General features: G+C 42.3%; 1 protein-coding gene across 6 annotated transcripts in view; it reads left to right on the top strand.

The window, feature by feature from the left end:
* The window catches only part of dnah9l (dynein, axonemal, heavy polypeptide 9 like), a 70,501-nt gene that overhangs the window by 11,124 nt on the left and 34,822 nt on the right, over positions 1-24,555 (top strand). For 2 of the 6 annotated variants that reach the window (XM_034612793.1, XM_034612794.1), the window contains 60 exons: positions 90-308; positions 591-758; positions 968-1,093; positions 1,178-1,285; positions 1,379-1,510; positions 1,597-1,757; positions 2,492-2,648; positions 2,755-2,900; positions 3,028-3,144; positions 3,245-3,383; positions 3,697-3,789; positions 4,096-4,290; positions 4,840-4,917; positions 5,208-5,340; positions 5,627-5,754; positions 5,899-6,047; positions 6,224-6,374; positions 6,525-6,656; positions 6,744-6,917; positions 7,003-7,207; positions 7,805-7,970; positions 8,105-8,207; positions 8,549-8,686; positions 9,092-9,193; positions 9,280-9,441; positions 9,666-9,749; positions 10,167-10,276; positions 10,408-10,570; positions 10,731-10,854; positions 11,352-11,494; positions 11,949-12,110; positions 12,342-12,401; positions 12,491-12,664; positions 12,756-12,902; positions 13,710-13,823; positions 14,020-14,163; positions 14,743-14,925; positions 15,402-15,407; positions 15,545-15,646; positions 16,326-16,460; positions 16,619-16,792; positions 17,389-17,521; positions 17,666-17,768; positions 17,940-18,062; positions 18,175-18,379; positions 18,787-18,951; positions 19,110-19,250; positions 19,862-20,032; positions 20,110-20,232; positions 20,319-20,512; positions 20,653-20,801; positions 21,119-21,246; positions 21,493-21,630; positions 21,780-21,869; positions 21,960-22,151; positions 22,300-22,419; positions 22,990-23,049; positions 23,449-23,631; positions 23,795-23,977; positions 24,322-24,437. In XM_034612793.1, the coding sequence (XP_034468684.1) occupies positions 90-308; positions 591-758; positions 968-1,093; positions 1,178-1,285; positions 1,379-1,510; positions 1,597-1,757; positions 2,492-2,648; positions 2,755-2,900; positions 3,028-3,144; positions 3,245-3,383; positions 3,697-3,789; positions 4,096-4,290; positions 4,840-4,917; positions 5,208-5,340; positions 5,627-5,754; positions 5,899-6,047; positions 6,224-6,374; positions 6,525-6,656; positions 6,744-6,917; positions 7,003-7,207; positions 7,805-7,970; positions 8,105-8,207; positions 8,549-8,686; positions 9,092-9,193; positions 9,280-9,441; positions 9,666-9,749; positions 10,167-10,276; positions 10,408-10,570; positions 10,731-10,854; positions 11,352-11,494; positions 11,949-12,110; positions 12,342-12,401; positions 12,491-12,664; positions 12,756-12,902; positions 13,710-13,823; positions 14,020-14,163; positions 14,743-14,925; positions 15,402-15,407; positions 15,545-15,646; positions 16,326-16,460; positions 16,619-16,792; positions 17,389-17,521; positions 17,666-17,768; positions 17,940-18,062; positions 18,175-18,379; positions 18,787-18,951; positions 19,110-19,250; positions 19,862-20,032; positions 20,110-20,232; positions 20,319-20,512; positions 20,653-20,801; positions 21,119-21,246; positions 21,493-21,630; positions 21,780-21,869; positions 21,960-22,151; positions 22,300-22,419; positions 22,990-23,049; positions 23,449-23,631; positions 23,795-23,977; positions 24,322-24,437 (8,324 nt within the window). Of the gene's footprint in view, positions 1-89; positions 309-590; positions 759-967; positions 1,094-1,177; positions 1,286-1,378; positions 1,511-1,596; positions 1,758-2,491; positions 2,649-2,754; positions 2,901-3,027; positions 3,145-3,244; positions 3,384-3,696; positions 3,790-4,095; positions 4,291-4,839; positions 4,918-5,207; positions 5,341-5,626; positions 5,755-5,898; positions 6,048-6,223; positions 6,375-6,524; positions 6,657-6,743; positions 6,918-7,002; positions 7,208-7,804; positions 7,971-8,104; positions 8,208-8,548; positions 8,687-9,091; positions 9,194-9,279; positions 9,442-9,665; positions 9,750-10,166; positions 10,277-10,407; positions 10,571-10,730; positions 10,855-11,351; positions 11,495-11,948; positions 12,111-12,341; positions 12,402-12,490; positions 12,665-12,755; positions 12,903-13,709; positions 13,824-14,019; positions 14,164-14,742; positions 14,926-15,127; positions 15,165-15,401; positions 15,408-15,544; positions 15,647-16,325; positions 16,461-16,618; positions 16,793-17,388; positions 17,522-17,665; positions 17,769-17,939; positions 18,063-18,174; positions 18,380-18,786; positions 18,952-19,109; positions 19,251-19,861; positions 20,033-20,109; positions 20,233-20,318; positions 20,513-20,652; positions 20,802-21,118; positions 21,247-21,492; positions 21,631-21,779; positions 21,870-21,959; positions 22,152-22,299; positions 22,420-22,989; positions 23,050-23,448; positions 23,632-23,794; positions 23,978-24,321; positions 24,438-24,555 lie in introns of those variants that run through there. The other 4 variants (XM_034612791.1, XM_034612790.1, XM_034612792.1 and 1 more) reach the window with 4 other exon arrangements.

The raw sequence follows: 24,555 nt of genomic DNA, 5'->3' as shown, positions 1-24,555 counted from the left end.
ATACGGACCACCAAGGACCAACAACCATATAATCACACTGTATTTCCTCTCCATTTTTATTCGTTTTAATTTTCTCTTCCCTAACCCAGGGCTTGATGACTGGGGTGGTGCAGAACAGTAATGTAGTGGAGGTGACCAACCACACCGGCTTCCTGGAGAACCTGGAGACTCTGCAGCGGAGGCTGTCCGTGTGTGAGAAGGCCCTGGCCGAGTACCTGGAGACCAAGAGGCTCACGTTCCCCAGGTTTTATTTTGTGTCGGCCTCAGATCTTCTGGAGATTGTATCTAAGGGAACACAGCCCAAACAGGTAATAGATTACAATTTAATGATGGGTTCCAAGGGAAAATGGGAAAGGAAAACATAAAGAGACCCATTTGTAGTTATCAGTTCAATATATTCTGCAGACTGTGTCTCAGTATTACAGAGCGGAGAATGTTATTAAAGATAAACAATGAAAGACAAAGTGGAAATTTGACATGATCTCATTTGTTTCATATTTTTTTCATTTCCTTACATTTCAGTCAAGAGATTACGGTTTGTAAACCAAATAAATAGTGTTTGTGTGGTTGTGTTTTTTTGTTTTTTCAAGGTGACCAGGCATTTGCTGAAGCTGTTTGACAACATCGCAGATCTTCGCTTCAAGGACTCTGACAGAAATGCAGGGGAGGAGGAGGATGAGGAGGCAGTTGCTATCGGGATGTACAGCCGAGAGGGAGAATATGTTCCCTTCTCTGAGCCGTGCCTCTGTCAAGGACAGGTACTGAAAAACAAAATTTGAGTTCCGTGCGTGCAGGTACAAGGACACTGTCCACCAACCAGTTTTGTTTATAATAAGAACTGTACAGCACAGCATACATGTGTATGTACATCCATTTTCCATTTGTAAAAATCTTCATGCCTTTTCAAACTTTACACAGCCTGATTTTATATTTATTCATATATTATACATTGTGTGTCTTTCTGCAGGCAGAGTGTTGGTTAGGTGCCTTGGAGAGCACCATGCGCTGCACGGTTCGGAGGGAGATCCAGGAGGCCGTAGCTGCCTATGAAGACAAACCACGAGACCAGTGGATCTTCGACTACCCCGCACAGGTATGATGATGTATAATCAGCAGAATTAACACTTTGACTTAAAAAACAGGGAAACAAGCTGTTGTCTGCTGCGTCTGTTCGCAGGTAGGGTTGACTGGTAGTCAGGTGTGGTGGGCCACAGATGTGGGCATTGCCTTTGAGAGGGTGGAGGAGGGATTTGAGACGGCCCTCAAGGACTACAACAGAAAACAGGTAGAGCGAACACACTAGAGAAAGACATTTTTACCATGAAGGTTGAACGTGTTTGTTTGTCCATTGATGATAAATACATTTCTGGTTTTCTAGATTATACAGCTGAACTCACTGATCCACATGCTGCTCGGGGATCTAACTCCTGGAGACAGACAGAAAATTATGACAGTCTGTACCATTGATGTCCACGCTCGAGATGTGGTCGCCAATCTCATAGCTCAGAAGGTAAAGTTAATGTTGCATCGAAAAAAAAGAATTTGGCTGAATGAGTTTTATCCGAACAATTAGACCTTTCTTTTGGTGTCTCTTAGGTGACAACAGGACAGGCGTTTGCATGGCTGTCCCAGCTTCGTCATCGCTGGAATGATGAAACCAGACACTGTTGCGTTAACATCTGTGACGCCCAGTTCCAGTTCAGCTATGAGTACCTGGGGAACACTAACAGACTGGTCATCACTCCACTCACTGACAGGTACACATACATACAGAACATTATGTTAATACACATGCCGACAGAGTGTTTTATTTAAGATGTGTTCTTTAAGGAGAGAGCTGGCATGTCACCTCTGTTTGTACAGGGTGAAGCAACAAGGTCAATCAAGGTCACTATGAGCACTTAACATTTAAGCAACACTATTTAACTTTTACTGAGCAGTAGCGCCCTCGACAGCCACAGGTTTTTCCAAGTCAATTTACCATCCATCCATTTATCTATACACTCAGTCTTTGAGGTTCACAGGGTAAGGTGGGGTAGACCCTGGACAGGTCGCCAGCGTATCTGAAATACAGACACCACACTCACATTCATACTTAACCTAAAACTAATCTTTGGACTAGTTAGAGTACAGAGGGAGAACATGCAAACTCCACACAAAAGGGCCCTGGTCTATCTTGGATTCGAACCTAGGACCTTCTTGCTGTGAGTTGAGCTAAACAATGTTGCTTTAAGTTCTCCAGTGAAGCTCTGCAGTGGTTGAAAGCCGGTAGCTCCCATGCAAATAAGTATAAATGTGAGTCTAATAATGGAAACAAGTGTATTTTGTTACACAAACACTGAAGTTTAGTATAAAACCACATTCAACATCATTAACCAGTAAATACATACATATTTTTTATTAATAGCCAGGTCAACTGAACCCAAAGTTATTTAATTGATTCCTCATGTCTTAGCTTAAATGTTTTGTGTCTCAACCTCTCTTCTGTTAGGTGTTACATAACCCTGACCCAGTCTCTCCATCTGACTATGAGTGGCGCCCCCTCAGGCCCAGCTGGCACTGGTAAGACTGAGACTACTAAAGATCTTGGACGCTCCCTGGGCATCATGGTGTATGTGTTCAACTGCTCAGAACAGATGGACTACAAGGTAGCGTGGACTGTGCAGATGCTTTCTGTAGTTTCATGTGTGTCACGTTTACTTAATTTATAGTGATTTCAACTTTACTCTTTGTGTCTCCGTCACATGTCCTCAGTCCATAGGTAACATTTATAAAGGTCTGGCTCAGACAGGAGTGTGGGGATGCTTTGATGAGTTCAACAGGATCTCAGTGGAAGTGCTGTCTGTGGTAGCTGTTCAGGTTAAAACTATACAGGATGCAGTACGGAACAAGAAGCAAAGGTATGTGTGGAAATAAAGACTTGTATTGTAAACTATATGTATATTTATTCACCATTGTGTCGGCTAATCTATTCTATGATCTATATGTATCCATTTTAGTAAGCAGTAGTTGTTCCTGTGTGTATAGGTTCCATTTCCTGGGAGAGGAGATCGAGCTGCGGCCATCAGTGGGAATCTTCATCACTCTGAATCCTGGTTACGCCGGCAGGGCTGAACTCCCGGAGAACCTCAAGGCTTTGTTCAGGTCTAATATAAACAGAGAGACTGAGAAGATGTTAAATGGAATAGTTAACTAATAGTAAAAGTGACTAATTAAAACCAACGATGCTTTGATAACTGTTCAGGCCCTGTGCCATGGTGATCCCAGACTTTGCGCTGATCTGTGAGATCATGTTGGTGGCAGAAGGATTCATAGACGCCCGTCTGCTGGCGCGTAAATTCATCAGCCTCTACACTCTCTGTAAAGAGCTGCTGTCCAAACAGGTATGTCCATCAAACCAATGTGTCAAGACACAGAAGGAAACTCATCTTTAGGATTAGAACACACATTTTAAAATGAAAAAATCTCATTTAGATTATCATGCGGAGGAAGATCTTTGATTGAATTAGGTTCAGAACGATCTCACAGGGATCAGCAGTGACTTGTGCATCTAACTTCAAAATATGCAGCAACATTATTCCTACATTTCAGTTCAACTTTTAGCTCTCTGTTTGGAAAGCATAAAAATTATAGTTGGCATCATATATTATTTCGCTTGTTTGACAGCTTGCATAACTTTATTCCTTCATCTGTCAGGATCATTATGATTGGGGTTTAAGAGCGATCAAATCGGTGCTGGTTGTGGCAGGATCTCTAAAACGAGAGGATCGCATCAGACCTGAAGAGCAGGTATGCATGGATCTCTGCCTGATGTGCGGTGTCATTCACACTGAATCTTCTCATATCTAGTTGCTGACTTTTGGAAATGATGACAAAGTTTACCACTTCCTCTTTGTTATTGGTCCCAACTCGACTACAAGTGGTGATTGCAAAGCATCGCTAACACTCCTTCTCGTCGGTCCAAGCAAAGAAATCCTTGATCTTATTTTTTGCCATTGCTCTTTCTTGTTCCCAGTATTTTCTTCAACAGAACATTGAACTGAAGTTTATTAGTAAATTTGCATTACAACATAAATCCTATGCTTTTCTCTCCAGGTGCTGATGCGTGCGCTGAGGGACTTCAACCTGCCTAAGATAGTGACCAGTGACGTGCCCATATTCCTGGGGCTGATCAGTGACCTGTTTCCTCAGCTGGACGTTCCCAGGAAGAGAGACCCTGAGCTGGAGAACGCTGTTCGCCAGTCAGTCAGTGAACTGCACCTACAGCCTGAGGAGAACTTCATACTTAAGGTGTCTCATTTCAACATTATATTCAAATAAAGCTCATCCTCTGTTCTGTGAAAATTTTAAATGAAATCTAAAATAGATGTTTTTATGGTACCAAGGGGAGTTTGTATGTTTAAATGCAGCAAAAAAAAAAATAGGAAGAAAAAAAAGCTGTATGTGCTTCACAGGTCGACGTGCAGGAAGTTTCACAGAACTTAATTCCCTTGCGGACTTGTTGAAGACGATATTGGGTCTGTGTGTGTTTGTGTAGTTATTAGTAATTATATGATCAGAAAGGTATGTTGCTGACCTTCTGGTTAGAGTGTTCGTCCTCTAACCAGAAGGTCGGTTTGATCCCTGTCTCCTGCAGGATCTTGCCCAAGGACACTTGGGCAAGATCCTGAACCCCCGAATTGCTGCTTCTCATAGGGAAAGTGCTGCACATAGATGCACTGTATGAATCTGTGTGTGAATGGGTTAATGGCAAAAATTGTACTGTAGAGTGCTGTGAGTGGTCATCAGGACAAGAAAAGCTATTTAAATACAGACAATTTATCATTTTTGTGTGTGCAGGTCACCCAGCTGGAGGAGCTGCTGGCGGTCAGGCACTCTGTGTTTGTAGTAGGTGGACCAGGATCTGGAAAGAGCCAGGTTAACTTTGTTGTAACTATTGTATCATGAAACCACATACATAATAAAATTTGTCCATTCATTTTCAAATCCACCTCATAGATTATTGTCCTCACACCCTATATACATACATTTTTAGCTTGAAACTGCTTTAAAATCTGTGATCATTCAAACATAGAGGAGGTATCTCTACAGTCTTGCTTTGAGGCTGCGTTGCTGCTGAGTATTGCTACAATAATAGACCACAGCTAAAGTCAAGGAAGAGTTACATTTCACTGTTCACTATTGTGTTTATTTTTTTTTATCATCAGATCTTGAAGACTCTCCATAGAACCTACGCAAACATGAAGATGAAGACTGTATGGAACGATATAAACCCTAAAGCTGTCACCACAGATGAGCTGTTTGGATACCTGCACCCTGCAACCAGAGAGTGGAAAGATGGTGAGGATTGACCATTATCAGTGATCAAAGATGATCAGGGGAACCATTGTTTCTTTCAAATGTCTGTTTTATTCAAAGTAAGACCATAAAAAGTCTATTCTCAGAATTAATTATAATAAATTTAAAAAGTCTCTTTTTAGTTCAGAGTTAGCTCTCGTTTGAATAGTTTCGAGTAATTTTGCAGTGAGGGTCTGATACCAGAGGAATCTAAAGATGATTAAATTGATGAAGAGTTGGCACTTTGTTGAAAATACAGCACATCCTGTATGATTTATTTTTACTCTAGGTCTGTTCTCCTCCACCATGAGAGAGTTGACCTCAGTGACTCATGATGGACCCAAATGGATTGTTCTGGATGGAGACATTGACCCCATGTGGATTGAGTCACTCAACACAGTTATGGACGACAACAAGGTGAAAGAACATTATTAGTCTCTGACATTTTTTCCATTCATTCTAATGCTGGAATTTCTTCTTTATGTTTCGTTGCGACTGTTTATGTTTGACCACATGCTGCTGTAACTCCACCTGTTTTAATTTTCCCTCTCCTCTGTTCAGGTCCTGACTCTTGCGAGTAACGAGAGGATCAGTTTATCTTCCTCCATGCGTCTCCTGTTTGAGATCTCTCATCTGAAAGCTGCTACTCCAGCTACTGTGTCCAGAGCAGGGATACTCTACGTCAACCCACAGGACCTCGGCTGGAGCTCGTAAGATGCACACACACAAACACACACACACACACACACACACACACACACACACACACACACACACACACACACACACACACACACACACACACACACACACACACTCCTAGACTTATATTTCTTAACTTTTCTGAAATCGTATCTTAGTAAAGCAGCCTTAATTGTTTCCTCAGTTATGTGACGAGCTGGATAGACACCCGAAAGGCCCAATCAGAGCGAGCCAACCTCACCATACTCTTTGATAAGTATGTGCCATACTGCCTGGAGCAAGTGCGGTGCAACCTGAAAACCATCACCCCCATACCAGAAAGCAGCATGGTGCAGGTGATAACACACAATATGAGTCTTAATCACTGTGTCACAAACGTTTACAGTCTTTCATCTCATTGTTATTCAACCAGTTGTTGCATATTATCAAACTGTGTTACTGTTTATTGTTTAATCAGGTGTTGTGTTTCTGTTTGGCTCAATCAGACACTGTGCTCCTTGTTGGATTGCCTGCTGACTGAGGACAACACTCCAGCGGACTCTCCCCGAGAACTCTATGAAATCTACTTTGTCTTCGCCTCTGTCTGGGCCTTTGGCGGGGCTCTCTTCCAGGATCATGTGTGTTTACTTGAAGAACTTCCTTGTGTCACCATCATCTCCCTATAATTAGATAATCCATGTTTTTATGTATATTACTTGTTTCAGCTGAATGACCACCGTGCTGAATTCAGCCGTTGGTGGTCTAAAGAGATGCGAGCAGTGAAGTTTCCGTCCCAGGGCACCGTCTTTGACTATTTCATAGACTCTGAGACGAAGAAGTTTACGCCCTGGAGCGAGAAGATGCTGCAGTTTGAGCTGGAACCTGATGTACCTTTACAGGTGGGTACTTATGAGCTGTGTATTTGTGTGCAATAACCAGATTCTAGAGCAGCCCTATAGTCAGGTCATGTGATGTCTGTTTCAGACGGTGCTCGTCCACACCCCAGAGACAATTTGTCTGACCTACTTTATGGACCTGCTCCTCCAGAGAGGTAAACCCATCATGTTAGTGGGGAACGCAGGAGTGGGTAAGACCATTCTGGTTTCGGATAAAGTCGCCAAGCTGAAGGAGGACTACATGGTGGCTAAAGTCCCCTTCAACTACTACACCACATCAGCAATGCTGCAACGTAAGGATCACAGGAATGAGAACAAATATTCATGGGATGTCAGTTCAATGTGTAGAATTTAGTGATATCTAGTGGTGGAGTTGCATGTTGCAGCTGAATACCCTGCAACTCACCCTCCCCTTCCAAACATTAAAGAAAACCTGTAGTAGCCTTCAGTTGTTATAAAAACTGAAAAGGTGTTTAGTTTGTCCAGTTTGGACGACTGTAAAAAACATGGCGGCCTCGTAGAGAGGACCTGCTCCCAATGTAAATATAAAGTATTAAGATATAAAGGGCCCATTCTAGGGTCACGTAAACAACGATTCGTATAATTTAAATGAAACACACTAGTGAAAACATCACTAGGATTATTTTGTTTTCAATTTCTGCCAATAGATCCCTTTTACCTAAATCTTACACACTGAACATTTAAATAAATACTCATTCTCGAAATGTTGTGATAGTTATGAATTATATTATAAGTTAATTATATTATTTTCTTGATGTCCAAATTGTCATGGAGGTTGTTCTACAGTCGCTGTTGTTTCTTCTACATTATTAGATATGTTTCATTTATTCATTTTCTATTTTCTCTGTTGTTCATTGTATGGACCTCAGGTATCCTAGAGAAGCCCCTGGAAAAGAAAGCAGGACGTAAATTTGCTCCTCCCACTGCGAAGAGACTTATCTACTTCATAGACGACCTCAACATGCCCGAGGTGGATGTTTATGGGACCGTCCAGCCGCACACACTCATACGCCAGCACCTCGACTACAACCACTGGTAAGACTGTGACACGCTTTATAATCTACAACAATACAGCTCCATTCTGTGTGTTAAATCATCAGTGTACACAAAATACAGGTTTTACAGAATTTGCTTCTTCAGTGGAATTTTAACAATGTGAAACTTTTCAGGTATGACAGACAACGGCTGATACTGAAGGAAATACATAACTGCCAGTATATCACCTGTATGAACCCAACAGCTGGAAGCTTCTCCATCAACCCCAGACTACAGGTACTTACCTGAATGCACACAGGTACATACATTGTACCTGTGACACAATATGATCACCAGTAAAATAACTTTCCATCGTCATGACTTTCATTCTAATGGTAACTTGATTAGATTTCTGAACAAACTCAGTTCCAAAATAAAAAGTTCAGAAATGGAAAAAGGGGAGGGAAACACTGAAGTGAAACCAAATTTTTATTATCCTTAGAAAAAACACATTAAATTCATGAAATCACCTCATTAAAAGTCCGATTTCAGAGGCAGTTCTTTTATTAATGAAGTGAGTCTCAGCCGCAGACTCCAGATGGTTAATAATTATTAAAATCTCTGTGTTTTCCTTCCAGAGACATTTCTCAGTGTTTGCTGTTCATTTCCCTGGTGCTGATGCATTAGCAACCATCTTCTCCAGCATCCTGTCAGCTCACTTCCTTCAAGGAGGATTCAGCTACGGCGTCTCTCGCTCAGTTGGAACTCTCATACAGGTCCATCTACACTATACACTGTCACATTAAATTAGGCTTTTTCCTTTTTTTTGTTTCCTCTAGTGTGTGTTATGTAGGTTTTTTGTGTACGTTAAAGTTTTGAAAAGTTAAAAAGACCAAAATCTACAGTAAAGGGACAGAGTGTTTCAGATGATGGACACTTTCAGGGAAGTGATGTCTTTTCTGAACATGTGAATCTTTTCAAGCAATAACCCAAATTATAAACCTGAATATGACCATAATACATCTTCTTTGAAACCTGATTACACTTATTGAGCCTATGCATGCAACACTGGTCTCTCAATTTATCAACCACACATCCATGACATTGCACATCTGCTTGTCTGTGCCAGTATCTTTCCAACCTTTTCTGCACCTCTCCCTCTTTGGTCTTTGCTCATCCAGGCAGCTATTTGCCTGCACCAGAAAATCAGTCAGAACTTCATGCCTACAGCCATACGCTTCCACTACATTTTTAACCTGCGAGACCTCTCCAACATCTTCCAGGTAAAACATGCATGGTCATTATATATCAATATGGGTTGTCTATAACCTCATCACATGATATTTACTGTATGTGACCCGGTGTGTAGGGCATCCTGTTTGCCCTGCCGGAGAGCATCCGTTACCCCATGGACCTGGTTCACCTGTGGCTCCATGAGAGCTCCAGGGTCTACTCTGACAAACTGATGGAGGAAAAGGACGTGGAGCTCTTCAATAAAATCCTGCTGGACACCGGCAAGAGATATTTTGAGGTAAAGTACACTCACATCGTAATCCTTTAAATGTTTAACAGTTGGTTGGCAATGTCCTTTTATGTCCAAATAAATCATAGGTCCTTTTTAGTTTTGTGGCAGATCCTAGGATATAAAAAATATGAATGATATTTCTAGGTCATGTCGAGAGCTTGTCATAGATCAGCTCAGAATAGATGATCTTAACTGTGGCATGTTCAAGATTTCCTGGCTTTTATTTCCAGGGAATCGATGAGTCCTTCTTTATCCACCAGCCTTTGGTTTACTGTCACTTTGCCCAGGGAGTGGGAGAACCTCGCTATCACCAGGTACACACATTCATTCACACACAAGCCAGTCAAGGCCTTTTCAGTTTGTACTTCATGTTGATTCTTTTCAAGCATCAGTTTATTCCTTAATAACTGTGCTAATAAGAAAATGGGTGAGTTTAATTGTTTTTGACTTTAATCAATTTATCATGTGGATTATCTGTAGCTCACGCATTCAAATACTGTATGGCACAAATTCAGCTGTCATATCTAATCTGCCGGGAAATAAATGAGGATGAATGCGCCGTCATTGGCAAACTAATTACCTTTCGTTTCTTTACAGGGTTTGAATTAAAAGTTAATTGACTCAAGTCTTGATAAGAAACTAATTGTATTATGTATCTGGAAGTAACTGCATAGTGACTTGGACCCTGCTGCTGAAAGTCGAGTTCATTTGTTTATTTCTCATCCTGTCAGGCTTCAGACTGGGAGAAACTCCAGAAGACACTGGCTGATGCTCTGGAGCATTACAATGAGCTGCACGCTGTCATGGACCTGGTTCTGTTTGAAGAAGCTATCCAGCATGTGTAAGACACATAAAGACACATGTATGCAGTTAAACATGCTGAAATGCACAAGGGTGGATTTACACTGATGAGGGCATATATAAAAAACCACAGGCCACACGCACGCTGTTAACTCTGGTGAATGTGTCCAGGTGTCGTATCAGTCGTATCCTGGAGGCCCCCTATGGTAACGCCCTGCTGGTGGGGGTGGGGGGCAGCGGGAAGCAGAGTCTGTGTCGGCTGGCCGCCTTCCTCAGCATGCTGGAAGTTTTCCAGATCACTCTGCGTAAAGGCTACGGCATCAATGACCTTAAGGTAAATTTACATTTTCACACACATGTACGACAGATACAAAATGTCATTCCACTCTTCAGTATAGCTGTAGCATTGTTCTACTTTGTAATTTCACTTTTGCTTCATTTATTTGGTGGCATATTTATGTCTTTGTCTCTTTTCTGCAACCCCTCACATCCAGAGTGATATCGCAGCGTTGTATATGAAGGTGGGGGTGAAGAATATAGGGACAGTGTTCCTTCACACAGATGCCCAGATTCCAGATGAACGCTTCCTGGTGCTCATCAACGACATGCTGGCCTCAGGTTTGGCTGCACTGACCTAGAATTAGTCTCTTATCTCTCTATAAATAAAGGATTTCTGCTTTTGTGTGAAAAAGAAGCAGAACACTTTGTTCTAGGAAAAAATCCAAGACCCTTTGTGTGTGAATTTATGTCAAAGCCTCTCTGAACATGAATTCAGCAACAGTTCAAAGAGTGAAAATTTCATCAGCCAAGTTTAATTTCTGTTATCTATTTGAATGGAGAGCAGGGAAGATCTGTTTCTTACAGACTGATGACATGGACGAGGAGCTGGTGAAACATCAGACTCAGGCTCTTGCAATGAATAATATTATAGTTCATCGATAAGATGGAGTTGGAAACTGATTTTAATACAAGTGTGTTGTGTATGATCATTTTTAGTATTAGCAGCAACAGTAATGGATTTAAATGCCATTAACAAGGGAAAGGAGGGATTATTACTGCATTATATAAATAGGAAGTAACACATATCTGAGTCTGCATTGTTTGTGTTATTTCAGGAGATATTCCAGACCTGTTTAGTGATGAAGATGTTGATGTTATTGTAACATCCATCCGTATGGAGCTCAGAGGACTGGGACTCATAGACTCAAGAGATAACTGCTGGAGCTTCTTTATTGAGAGGATACGAAGACAGCTCAAGGTCTAAAACATAATTTTGTTTATTTGTTATATCATAACTGTACTATTAGGTATATATGTGCAGTGGTTGGCACCTTCACAGACAGAAGGTTCTTGGTTCGAATCCTGGTTCAGCCGGGGTCTTTATTTGTGGAGTTTGCATGTTCTCCCTGTGTCTGCGTGGGTTTTCACTGTGTACTCCGGTACACTCCAAAGACATGCAGGTTGGGGTTAAATTATTGGAGATGCTAAATTGACTGTAGCTCTGAATGTGAGCGTAAGGGTTGGTTGTCTTTGTATGTTGGGATTCGGTGATGACCTGTCCAGGTTATATTCTGCTTCTTACCCAATGTCTGATGGAATTGCTTTAGTCCACAGCGACCATTAAGTATCAAATTATAATATACTGGATTTATTTTAACATATTTTACCACATCATCAGTTATGAATCTGCCGTCAATGTCTCTGTCCTCCAGGTCGTCCTGTGTTTCTCTCCGGTCGGATTCACGTTGCGAACACGTGCACGAAAGTTTCCAGCTCTGGTGAATTGTACAGCGATAGACTGGTTCCACCCATGGCCTCAACACGCTCTGCAGTCTGTCAGCTCTACTTTCATAGAGAAGATACCTGGACTAGAGGTAACAACACATTTACACACACACTTTCTATTCAACTGCTTCCTCTCCTCTTATACAAAGTTGTATTTCAAATAGTGGAAACATAATGTGGAAAATGATGCCAGGTACATCCATAAATATGAGCAAATATTTATATGGCACAGGTAATATAACAAGATGTGTCAATGTGACTTTAGCCAGTGGCTGCCAGCATTATAAACCCATGAATCTTTGTGTGTTCATCCAACGCAGCCAAATGTGAGGGCCTCTATCGGTGAGTTCATCTCTTATGCCCACACCAGTGTCAATGAGGTGAGTTATTGCGAAGCGCCCGAGGTGATAACCACGTGATGACCTCTCTGACATCATCTCTCAGTGTCTTGTTTAACTGCGCCATCCAGGTGAGTGTCAAATACCAGCAGAACGAGAAGCACTTCAACTACACCACCCCGAAGAGTTTCCTGGAGTTTATGAAGCTGTACGGCAATCTGCTGGGGAAGAAACGCACAGAGCTGACGCAGAAGATGGAGAGATTAGAGAACGGCCTACAGAAACTGCAGTCTACTGCCTCACAGGTCAGAGTATATATACTGTGGTGCCTGAAAGCATCCAGAGTTAGTGTTAGTTAGCCCACCCTACAAAGGCTTTTTCTCATCCTTGTTGCAGGTGGAGGATTTGAAAGCCAAGTTAGCGGTGCAGGAGGTGGAGCTGTGGCAGAGGAACGCGGATATCGAAGCTCTCATTGCTAAGATAGGACAACAGACAGATAAGCTGAACCAAGAGAGGGCTGTGGCTGATGCTGAGGAGCAAAGGGTGAGGATGAGTGTTTTTTAGGCATCTAGAGCAGCAAATGAATAGACAAAAGGGATGTTATTTTCAAAATTACAGCACAATTTGGGGTTAATTTCTTATGATTTCCTCCAGGAGAGGCATGACGGGCTATGTTGAAGAAATAAATTCAGAGGATATATTAGGAGAATGAAGTCTTAAAACTATGAGAAATATGGTTTATTATATTTTATGAGAACATCGACAAAGACATTTATTAGAAATAAGCAGCAAGGAGAACCTGTTCCACTCCTGGATCCAAAACCTTAAACCAAATTTATCGTGAAACTATGAAATCTTTTTAAATATCACACAGATATAACCAATGATAACCTCGCAGCCGACCATGACCTAACGTTTCCTCCTCCACTAAAGAGGCAATTTCCTCCGAGTGTTTGGTTCTTCCTTTGGAATAGAGTGTTTCTTACAGAATCTTTTCAAAGTCCTTATACTGAAGCTGTGATACTGATGTGCCAAAAGATTAAATATATTTATTTTATTTATGAGACCTATGCTAAAGTATAACCTAACAAGATGTTCCACATTCCTCATTTTAACTCAGGCGGTTAGGTGATCTTCTTATATTCCCCCTCTAACACGCAGCCCAAAATTATGACTGAGTAATATTACGACTTTTTTCTTAAAATCTCAGAATTTGAGTTCTTATTCAACATAGCCCTAGTTCTCCATCTTACCGAGGACATATGGTTGAAGGGTAATAACCAAAAAATATGAAACCAAACTTGTGACAATTCATTCAAAGTACATATATGAGTTTTTGTGATTGTTCAGGTGGCAGCGATTCAAGCTAAAGTGACCAAACAGCAGCAGGAGACGGAGGAGGACCTGATCAAGGCAGAACCTGCCCTACAGGCAGCTAATGCTGCCCTTAATACACTAAACAGGGTAAAGCACTTTAACAAAACATAATCACATGGACCCCAATCCTTTCAACACAATTGATTTGTTTTATTAGATTCAATCCATTTTGTATGAGCCCATTGCAAACAGTGCAAATAAACAGAGAAAATCATGTTACATGGTCCATTCTAGTCCCCCAAATTAAATTGTGTGTGTGTACTTGTGTATGTGTGTCTTTCAGTTAAATCTGACAGAGCTGAGGACGTTCCCCAACCCTCCAGGTATTGTCACCAATGTCTCGGCAGCTGTTCTGGTGCTCATGTCTCCCCAGGGCAAAATCCCCAAAGATCGCAGCTGGAAGGCGTCCAAGGTGGTTATGAGCAAGGTGATATTTTACTGCGACGTCTCGGAGTGTTTCTCAGATTAATGGCCCACTACCGCGAAGCCAAAAAGTCCATCACAAATAAATTCCCTGAACTGCAGGTTGCACATTTAAAATAATTTATTGGCTATTCCTCATCTCTTGTCTGCGCTAAAAATTCAATATCTATGTTTATTGTGTTTTCATAGATATATTGTAGTGGTGCTTCTCTTTTCATAATTTACCTATTTTACAATCAGTCTGAGTTATAGGTTTTATGTTTTTTATGTTTTGAGTGCTGCTGCTTTCTGGGCCCAGACAAATTAAAAAGGATCTCTAATGCCTGTGAAGCACTTTCCTGGTTAAAGAGGGTTCATATAAAGTTTAGAGTTTTCATTTGCACAGCTGCATACCGTATTGGCAACTGTCATATATTTTTATGTATATATGACAGTTGCATTATGGTGTGCAGCTGTATATTCTTATTTCTTCTTAATTCCCACTTTTGATTTTTAATCCAAAAACCTTGTACAAACATTATACACAGAAACTGTGATATGACACTTGTAATCCACACGCACACCTCTGCACACAAATATCCAGGTGGACGACTTCCTGCAGGCTCTGGTGAACTTTGACAAAGAGCACATCCCCGAGGCCACGGTGAAGTGTGTCAGAGACGACTACCTCAGTGACCCGGAGTTCAACCCCGAGTTTGTCCGACAGAAATCCTCAGCTGCCGCGGGCCTCTGTGCCTGGGTGATCAACATCGCACGCTTCCATGAGGTACTCACATTTACACCAGCTGTCACACACATTCAGTGTCACCCAGTGTTTCCCACAGAATTAGATTCAACTTGTGGTGGTAGCTGACCCAGGGTATATATCCCCCGCATCTTCTAACATAATAGCAGAGAACGTCTCTCCCTCTCTCTCTCTTGCTCTTTCTCTCTCACCCTCTCACTCTCTCTCTGTCTTGTTAGTCCACCCTTCTCCCAGGAGGGGTAGAGCAAATTGTGCACCAGGTAATCAATCGCAGATTGCGTTGTTCTCTTGGATGAAAATATCAACAGAATCAATAAAAAATAATAAAAGGATACATATTATATATATTTTGGCGGTCGATAATATACTTGGGCAAACTATCCAAGTAAAGTCTATGTGTGGGAAACACAATCACCCAAGTGCTGTGGGATTTTACTGCTTTATGTTGTTTCATTTGTTATTTTCTGTTTCCCAAACTATCATGCTCCCCTGGATAGATTTTTGTAAGTACAACTTTTCTCTGCTGTCTTTGTTGTAGAATTTCCCAGAAAAAGTGTTTTTATTATATCATATATTATTATATTTTACAAATGTGTCTTACAGAGGCGTGTGTGTGTGTGTATGTGTGTTGTGTCTTCAGGTCTTCTGTGAGGTAGAGATGAAGAGGATGTGTTTGTCTCAGGCCAACACTGATCTGGCAGAGGCTGCTGAGAAATTACAGGCCATCAGAAAGAAACTGGCTGTAAGTCTCCTCACATCATTCTTCTTTTCTTTGTCTTTAAATCGTTCTTTTCTTTCTTCATTTCCGTCTTTGCATTCTTGATCGTCTTGTTGTAGTGGGCCCATTGATTACCTACACACAGCCACCATCTACACAGCACTTTCTCGACAACTCCAATTCCACCTGTGAGTTTTAATAGCATCCTGAACAACCAGTAGTTTGATTGGTTGATTCCCTTCCCATGTTGATTCAAAGCAAATAGTGATTTCACATATGAATTCTGGAAAATGTCAGCATATTCATGTCAAGTCGCCCTTTGAGACTTGCACACAGGCACAGAAAGCGTGAGACACGTTCTTGCCTACTGGAAATTCAGTTGTTTGGTTAAGGCGAGGAGTGGCGTGCAGGAGACTAGCGCCATTCAGTGGTGCTGCAGGGGAGAGGATAGAAATGTCAACATGAATCCGTGAAATGACTTGTTCTATTCCCACATCGCCTCAGACATCACACAGACCTTTAGACATCTGTTTAATGTCCAATTCAACTGATTCTGACACGCGCATTCATTCAAACAGCTCCTCCTGCTAATCTCTTGACATTTTCAGGTCTGCAGTGCACGTGTGAAAGCATCTAAAGGTTGTAATAAGTAGAGCATCAAATGCCTCAAGTCTTCATATGTTGATGTTCCTCCGTCTCTCAGGAGCTGGACAGCAGCCTGGAAATTCTGACAACAGCATTTGAGAAAGCCACGTCAGAGAAACTGCGCTTTCAGGAGGAGGTCAACCACACCAACAAGACAATAGAGCTCGCCAATCGTCTGGTCAAAGGGCTGGAGGTGAGAGCAGCAGTGACCATTAGGAGATCACATTTGATTTCTGATATTTAGGTTATATTGTGCACTGTTTTTTACTATATTTCTTTTTCTTATGCTTTACAATATTGAAGTATATTGGCAATAAACGGGTGCTCCCTGTGTGTGTCTGTGTGTTTCAGAGTGAGAATGTGCGCTGGGCCCACTCAGTGGCTCAGTACCATGAACAGGAAGAAACACTGTGTGGGGACGTCCTCCTCACTGCAGCTTTCATCTCTTATGCCGGCTCTTTCTCCAAGAAGTACAGACTAGAGCTGCTGGACAACCTGTGGATGCCGTTTCTGCGCTGCCAGAAGGTCACGATCGACGAAACACTTATAAAAAATATATATAAATAAGATTTATGATAATAATCTTACATTTGGTTACTAATTTGTTTTCCCACCACTTTTCCCTCTATCCGTTTACCCTCAGTTGACTGTCCCTAAAATCATAAACCCTGTTCAGACATGGTATTAACATCCATCCTAAGTGATATGATCACAAGTGGTCAGTTTTAAGTTCAGGTCTGAATCCACCCAAATGTGTCCTGAATGCGTCCTGAGATCCGATCAAAAGAACAACATTGGGAGGTGGTCTGGGACACATGTAGCCCCATTCTTTTTGCTCTGTGAAAGCAAATCCATTCTGGGCCTTGGACACATCTGTAATCTCAGACTTGTTAAAAACAACATAATTTAGTTGTTAAAAACACAAATAACGTGCATGTTTATTTGCATATAGAGCGGGGAAGTGAAATTTGATCACAAGTCGTCACCGGAGACAAAATTCAGGACACATTTTAATATAGGTTGTGTAGAACAGACGGATCTCTCAGGACTCATGATAATTCCAGGTGTGAATAGGGCCATAGATTCTTATTTTGCTCATGTCTCTGTCCTCTCTCCATCAGATGCCCATCCCCATGACAGATGGATTAGATCCAGTGTCAATGCTGACTGATGATGCAACAGTGGCCCAGTGGAACAATGAAGGCTTACCAGGAGACAAGATGTCCACTCAGAACGCGACCATCCTCACCAACTGTGAGAAGTGGCACTCAACACACTACTGTATTTGGCATCACTATGGTCCCCCCCAGTCCCCCACAGGCAATACAAACAGTGCAGAGCTGCGTTTTCTTTAATACACGTGTAAATCTTGTTTGGCTCGTGTGTGTGTTGCCTCAGGCGAGCGCTGGCCTCTCCTCATCGACCCTCAGCTGCAGGGCATCAAGTGGATCAAGAGTCGCTATGGCAGCAGCCTCAAGGTCGTCAGCCTCGGGCAGAGAGGGTGAGTGTTTTCTCTTTGTGTGACCAGGCTCAGGTGGTCATCAGGGCTTTCAACATGGACCTCCTCAATATCTGAAGTGCTGCTGTACTCTACTCAAAACCCATTTGGTTTTCTTAGTGCTGTGTGTGAGAGCTGACATTAATATTCATATGTTCATTTTGAATGATGCAGTTACGTAGATGTGATAGAACAGGCCGTCGTGGCAGGTGACACCGTCCTCATCGAGAACCTAGAGGAGACAGTTGACCCTGTTATTGACCCTCTGCTGGGACGACACACAATCAAGAAGGGCAGGTAAAACACTGACACGTGAGCATCTATAACACAACCATGCGTTCCTCTTACATCTCTGTATTTTTCTTCCCTGCTCTATCTCCACTTCCTTTCCTTTCCCTCTCCCTCACAGTTGTATAAAGGTCGGGGACAAGGAGTGCTTCTTCCACCCAGGCTTCAGACTGATCCTGCACACTAAACTGGCCAATCCTCACTACAAGCCAGAGATCCAAGCCCAAACTACCCTTATTAATTTTACTGTGACCAGGGATGGACTGGAAGACCAGCTCCTGGCCCAGGTTGTGAATCAAGAGAGACCTGACCTCGAGCACCTCAAGGTGGGATAAAGTGGGCTCCTCTTTCCCTTCATTTTATGGAACACCTGGTTTACTTTTTCGGGTGGCAGTTCAGTCAAGGCCCTTTCTGTGTGAAGTTTGCATGTTCTCTCTGTGTTTCCAGGAGTTCCGGCTTCCTCCTGGCATTAGATTGATTAGAGACTCTAAATTGATCTTTGGTGTGAATGTGAGAATGAATGTTTGAATTGTTGAATTGTTTGTCTACATATGCTGGTGACCTGTTCATGGTGTTCACCTTTCTTAAAACCTAATGCCCTTTAACTTGCATACTAGTGATTATCATTGTTTTCTTATTGAACTGTATAATAAGGGCAGTGATAAATAGATTAAGATAGATAGATACATTTAAGTTGTTTTTGTAATGATATGATTGTACAATCTTTCTGTAGAGTGAACTGACCAAGCAGCAGAACATGTTTAAGATTGAGCTGAAGCTTCTGGAGGATGAGCTGCTGACAAGGTTATCTGCTGCAGAGAGTCACTTCCTGGGCGACAACGTCCTGGTGGAGAAGCTCGAGACGACCAAGCACACTGCTGCTGAGATTGAGATGAAGGTAACAGAGGGTGGAGGTATCAATATGTGTGTTACAGTTAATACGGCATGGATTGAATATCAGAGTAACTTTTTTTATACTCCAACATGTTCCTTCCTCACTTTTGTTTAATCTCTTCTCATTCATTCCTTTATTTCCTGTTCATCCCTTGTTCTCAGGTCCTGGAGGCTAAAGTGAATGAGGTGAAGATAAATGAAGCTCGAGAGCACTACCGTCCTGTTGCTGTCAGAGCGTCTCTTCTCTACTTTATCATGAACGATCTCAACAAGATAAACCCCATGTACCAGTTCAGCCTCAAGGTAATCAGAAGAGAAAGTTCAGAGCTGGCAGGTTGGATTAGAAAGATTATTCAATCTCTGCAGTTTAACACTGCAAAGATATCACGGCTGTGTTAATGCCTCTGTGCAGATGACAGTCAGTGCCCTGAGGCATCATGTTGTCAGATTGTTCATCCGTCTCATTCTTCTGAACACGATATCTCAAGAATGGCTTGAGGAAATTTCTTCAAATTTAGCACAGATGCTCAGTCTGACTGAAGCATGAACTGATTAGATTTTGCTTATCAAATTCCAAAAGTCAAGCTTGCTGTGACCTCACAAAGCACATGTTTGCCTTGTGAACAAGATATCTCAGGAAGGCCTTGAAGGAATCAAACATTCACCTGGACTCACAAATTAACTGATTTGATGGTCAAATGTTCGAAAGTCACGGTGAACTCAGTAAAGTATGTCAGAGGCATAAAACCACAGGGCGGTAATTCCAGTTCACTTGTTATGTCACTTAATACATCATTAGGATCACATAATGATGAGAAACGTTTAACTTGGCATGAAATCTGTGATGTGGTATTCTTGCAGGGATCATAATCATCTACTTCATGAACAGACTTCATCATTTGTTTTCTTCTCAGGCCTTTAACGTGGTTTTCCACAAAGCGGTTGAGATGGCGGAGGCCTGTGTGGATGTGAAGAGCAGAGTCCACACACTCATCGACTGTGTAACCTACTCCACCTTCAATTACATCAGCAGGGGACTGTTTGAGAGAGACAAGCTGACATTCAGCGCACAGCTAGCCTTCCAGGTGAGAGTGTGTGTTTGAATGTGTCAGTTTTGGAGAGAGTGTGTGTTTTGTCCTTGACAGTGTACTCCCTCTTTCAGTTGCTCCTGATGAGCAAGGAGATAGACGTGCGAGAGCTCGACTTCCTGCTACGTTTTAACATCGACCACAATTACAACAGCCCACTGGACTTTCTGTCCAACACTGCATGGAGCGCCATCAAGGTGCAAGCGCACACAGGTTATTTTAATTGGCTCACAGAAATAAATTACACCATAAATCACTGTTTGCTTTTGTTGCCGTTGCCCAGGTGATGAGTTTCTCTGATGAGTTCCGTGGTCTGGACCGGGACATCGAAGGCTCTCCCAAGCGCTGGAAGAAAATGGTGGAGTCGGAGTGTCCAGAGAAAGAGAAGTTCCCTCAGGAGTGGAAGGGGAAAAGCTCCCTGCAGAAACTCATCATGATGAGAGCTCTGAGACCTGACCGTATGACCTATGCTCTCAGGTGCAGAGGATTGATTTCTTTCCCCACCCACAACGGATACAATTTGTATTAGTAGTCTGTTTATTGTCTTTTACTTCCACTTTTCTATCACCCTTCTGTAACCCCAGGCTGTTTCTACTCTTTTTGTCGTCAAACTCTAGGAACTTTGTGGAGGAGAAGCTCAGTGTTAAATACACAGAGGGCAGAAAGACAGAGTTCGCAAAGTCCTTCAGAGAAAGTGGTCCAGCGTCACCTGTGTTCTTCATCCTCTCTCCTGGAGTAGACCCACTGAAAGATGTGGAATCACTGGGTACAAAACATGCACAGACTGCATGCACCAAATACTCCACATACACTCACTAATCATTGCTATACAATGCAGGGACAGTAGCAGTGTAAATTGTCACTAAATAAATGCTTATATCATAAAATGTTGAAAAATGCATAAAAAAGAAAATTAAGATTTAAAGCGATAGAGCATATTGTAAAAAGTGAGTATTATTTGGAAAGATAAAAGATATTTTTCACAGGAAATATTATCACAACAGAGCAAGTACTTGTTTCTCGAGGTTAGTGTGTTTTTTGTCCGTGTCATGATTTAAAAAAATCAGTTTTGTGTGTTGTCAGGAAGGAAGCTGGGTTTCACTATCGACCTTGGGAAACTTCACAACGTGTCCTTGGGTCAGGGCCAGGAAGCTGTGGCAGAGGTTGCCATGGAGAAGGCTGCCAAAGAGGGCCATTGGGTTATACTGCAGGTTGGGATGCAAGAAAGATGGATTTACTTGTAATATCTTGATACAAATTATATTTTATCAAAGGACAGAAATGCCAATACTTTCAGTAATGAATAAACAATTAAAAATTATAATAAAATAGTTCATAAATTAAATATAAACATGTTTAGATGACATTGGCTGTTTCACCCACTCTGTCTCTTTCCATGCATGTTGTAGATACTATAATGAATTTTTATCTTGGGTTTCCACCCCATTCGCTTGCAGAACATCCACCTGGTCGGTCGCTGGCTGGGTTCACTTGAGAAGCTCCTGGAGCGCTGCTGTGCGGACAGTCATCCTGACTACAGAGTGTTTATGAGCGCAGAGCCAGCACCAATACCTCAGGAACACATTATCCCGCAGGTAGAGATACAGTGCACATGCACTCTAACCCTAATAATGTTATCACATAATGAAGGTGCGCCCCCTGGTGTCGTTCCTGCTACAATGATGATTACAGGTCTGCACCTTTACAGTGGCACTAAATACAGATCTTTCATGCTTTTTCTCAGGGCATTCTGGAAAACGCAATCAAGATCACCAATGAACCTCCGACGGGCATGCATGCCAATTTGCATTCTGCTCTGGATAACTTTGACCAGGTCAGCTGTTAGTGTCTGCTCCTAGTCAACAGTTTAAAAAATATATATTTATGCATTTATTCTCTGATTAATTTATTGGCCCCTCTCTAGGACATCCTGGACCAGTGCAGCCGTGAGCAGGAGTTTAAGACCATCCTCTTCTCTCTGTGCTACTTTCATGCCTGTGTGGCAGAGAGGAGGAAGTTTGGCCCTCAGGGCTGGAACAGAAAGTATCCGTTCAACACTGGAGACCTGACGATATCAGTAAACGTCCTCTACAACTACCTGGAGGCAAATGCTCAGGTAGGCAACTTGTTGGGTTGAGATGGTGCTTAAGTAGGTGACGGAGAGAGGAACATGTCAGTGTAAGTTTAGGGTGTGCAGTGAATAGTGTGCCACAACAAGATTAGATGATTCTACTGACAGTGATTCATACTGACTGTTGATGCAGGTGCCATGGGAGGACCTGAGGTATCTGTTTGGGGAGATCATGTACGGAGGACACATCACTGATGACTGGGACAGACGTCTGTGCAGAACATACCTGGAAGAATACATGCAGCCCAACCAGGTCTGTACAAAGGTTCGAGTTTGTGTTCTAGCACAAGGGCGGCTGTGGCTGAGGGGCAGAGTGGTCGTCCGCAGTTCGATCCCAGTCTTCCCCATCTGCATGCTGAAGTGTCCTTGGGCAAGATGCTGAGCCCCTCATAGAAATTGCCCCTCATAGAAAAAAAAAGTGCTGCTAATAGATGCACTGTATGAATGTGTGTGTAAACGGGTGAATGGCAAACTGTACTGTAAAGAGCTTTGAGTGGTAATCAAGACTAGAAAAGCGCTTTATAAATATAAACCATTTACAAGACAACCGACTTGGCTCTGCTGCAAATATGGCCACTTGCCCTAACAGTGTGGACAATTTGAGTTGAGAATCCGCTCCAGTTAACAGCAGTTCTGCCAGTTTCTGAGCCAGAGACTGCACATACAAGCTGAGGAGGGTCTGGCAACCAGACGTGCCAGATTTAGACCACTGTTGGACCAAGCAATTTTGGCTGCCCGGGTTTGGAGTATTTCATGTTTCGTACTGTGTTAGAGATCTGATGCTAAGAATTCTTCTTTATGATTTTTTTCTTCCCTCTTCCAGTTTGATCGGAAGCTTGCTTTGGGTCCTGGGTTTGTCGTCCCCTCCAACCTGGACTATCAGGTAAAGCCTCAGGAAACAGACAGAGAAAACACATAACTGGTGTGAAGTGAGCTCAGTCACTGTCCCTGGATAGATAAAGGTTAAAAGTTGAGTTTCCACAAGGGCAGCGCATACACCACATATCTCTGGCACTTCAGATGGAATTCTGGTGTTTTTCAACCTGGAACCTATGTTTATACATGTGGGCGTGTAAATTAATGGTACGTACACAACCTTTGGATTGTGACTTCGCGTTGAGCGAGACGCGTGTAATGTTGTGTTGATAAAAGTGTGTCAGTGTCTTTAAATAAATGTACCACCTGACTTACATCATCCTTTATTATCAATACATTCCAAAAATGAATCAGTGGAATTCACCACCCCCCCCCCCCCCCCCCCACCACCCCATCTCATTTCCAGGGCTACCATAATTTCATAGATGAGATGCTGCCCCACGAGAGCCCGGTGCATTATGGGTTGCACCCCAACGCGGAAATTGAGTTCCTGACAGTGACATCAGATAGTCTCTTTCACACTCTGCTGGAGCTGCAGTCTCCTGATGCTGTGATGGGGGAGGGAGCCTCCCAGACCCTGGAGGAGAAGGTTGGATTAGATTAGTTTTTTTCTTAACTGTAATTATGTTTTATCAGATGACTCTGCCTCTTATTAAGCCCAGTAAACACATACAGACACTGGTATATGTTTATTACTTCGCAGTAGATTTCAATTTTATACCAGCAAATCTAACAACTTCACCCGCCTTTAGGTGAAAACTATTTTAGACGAGGTTCTGGAAAAGTTGCCAGAAGAGTACAACATGTCCGACATCACCTCTAAGACTGCTGAGCGCTCCCCGTACATCCTGGTCTGCTTCCAGGAGTGTGAGCGCATGAACATGCTCATCTCTGAGATACGACGCTCACTCAAGGAGCTCGACCTCGGACTCAAGGTTTGTCTACACAGTATTTATATGTATCTCCCATAACTCCCGTTATCCGATCCACAGGGATTTCAAGAATTCCTAAAACCAAAAGCTTTGTGTGCACTTTTATATCATCATTTTCCCTCATATGATTACATGCAGCCACACAAAAGCAGCAGGACATTTACTGTGTTTTTTATTCTTGGAATTCCATTCAATGCGGATACAGTCACATCACATAGTGTCACAAATTGTATGTGGTTAACTGATTAATGATGATTAATAGATGTTTCGATTCATTGCTGCAGTACATGTAGCACTTGCTGGGTGTGTTTTCATGATGATAGAACAGTGACATGTGTCTGTCAAAGGGTGAACTGGCGATCTCCTCTGAGATGGAGAAGCTGCAGGCGGCCTTGTTCTTTGACGATGTCCCCGATACCTGGACCAAGCTTGCTTACCCATCCATCTACAGCCTTGCTATATGGTGTGTCTACGTGTGTGTGTAAATATTGTTTTGAGTTATATATTGGTAATACTGCTGAGGATGTAATTTATTGTTGTAATGTTTTGTGCCTAAGGAATTCATTCCATGGTGTCCAGCC

The sequence above is a fragment of the Hippoglossus hippoglossus genome, chromosome 17 (genome assembly GCF_009819705.1).
Source record: "Hippoglossus hippoglossus isolate fHipHip1 chromosome 17, fHipHip1.pri, whole genome shotgun sequence".
NCBI classification, from domain to species: Eukaryota; Metazoa; Chordata; class Actinopteri; order Pleuronectiformes; family Pleuronectidae; genus Hippoglossus; species Hippoglossus hippoglossus.
This window is presented reverse-complemented; position numbering and strand designations above follow the sequence as displayed.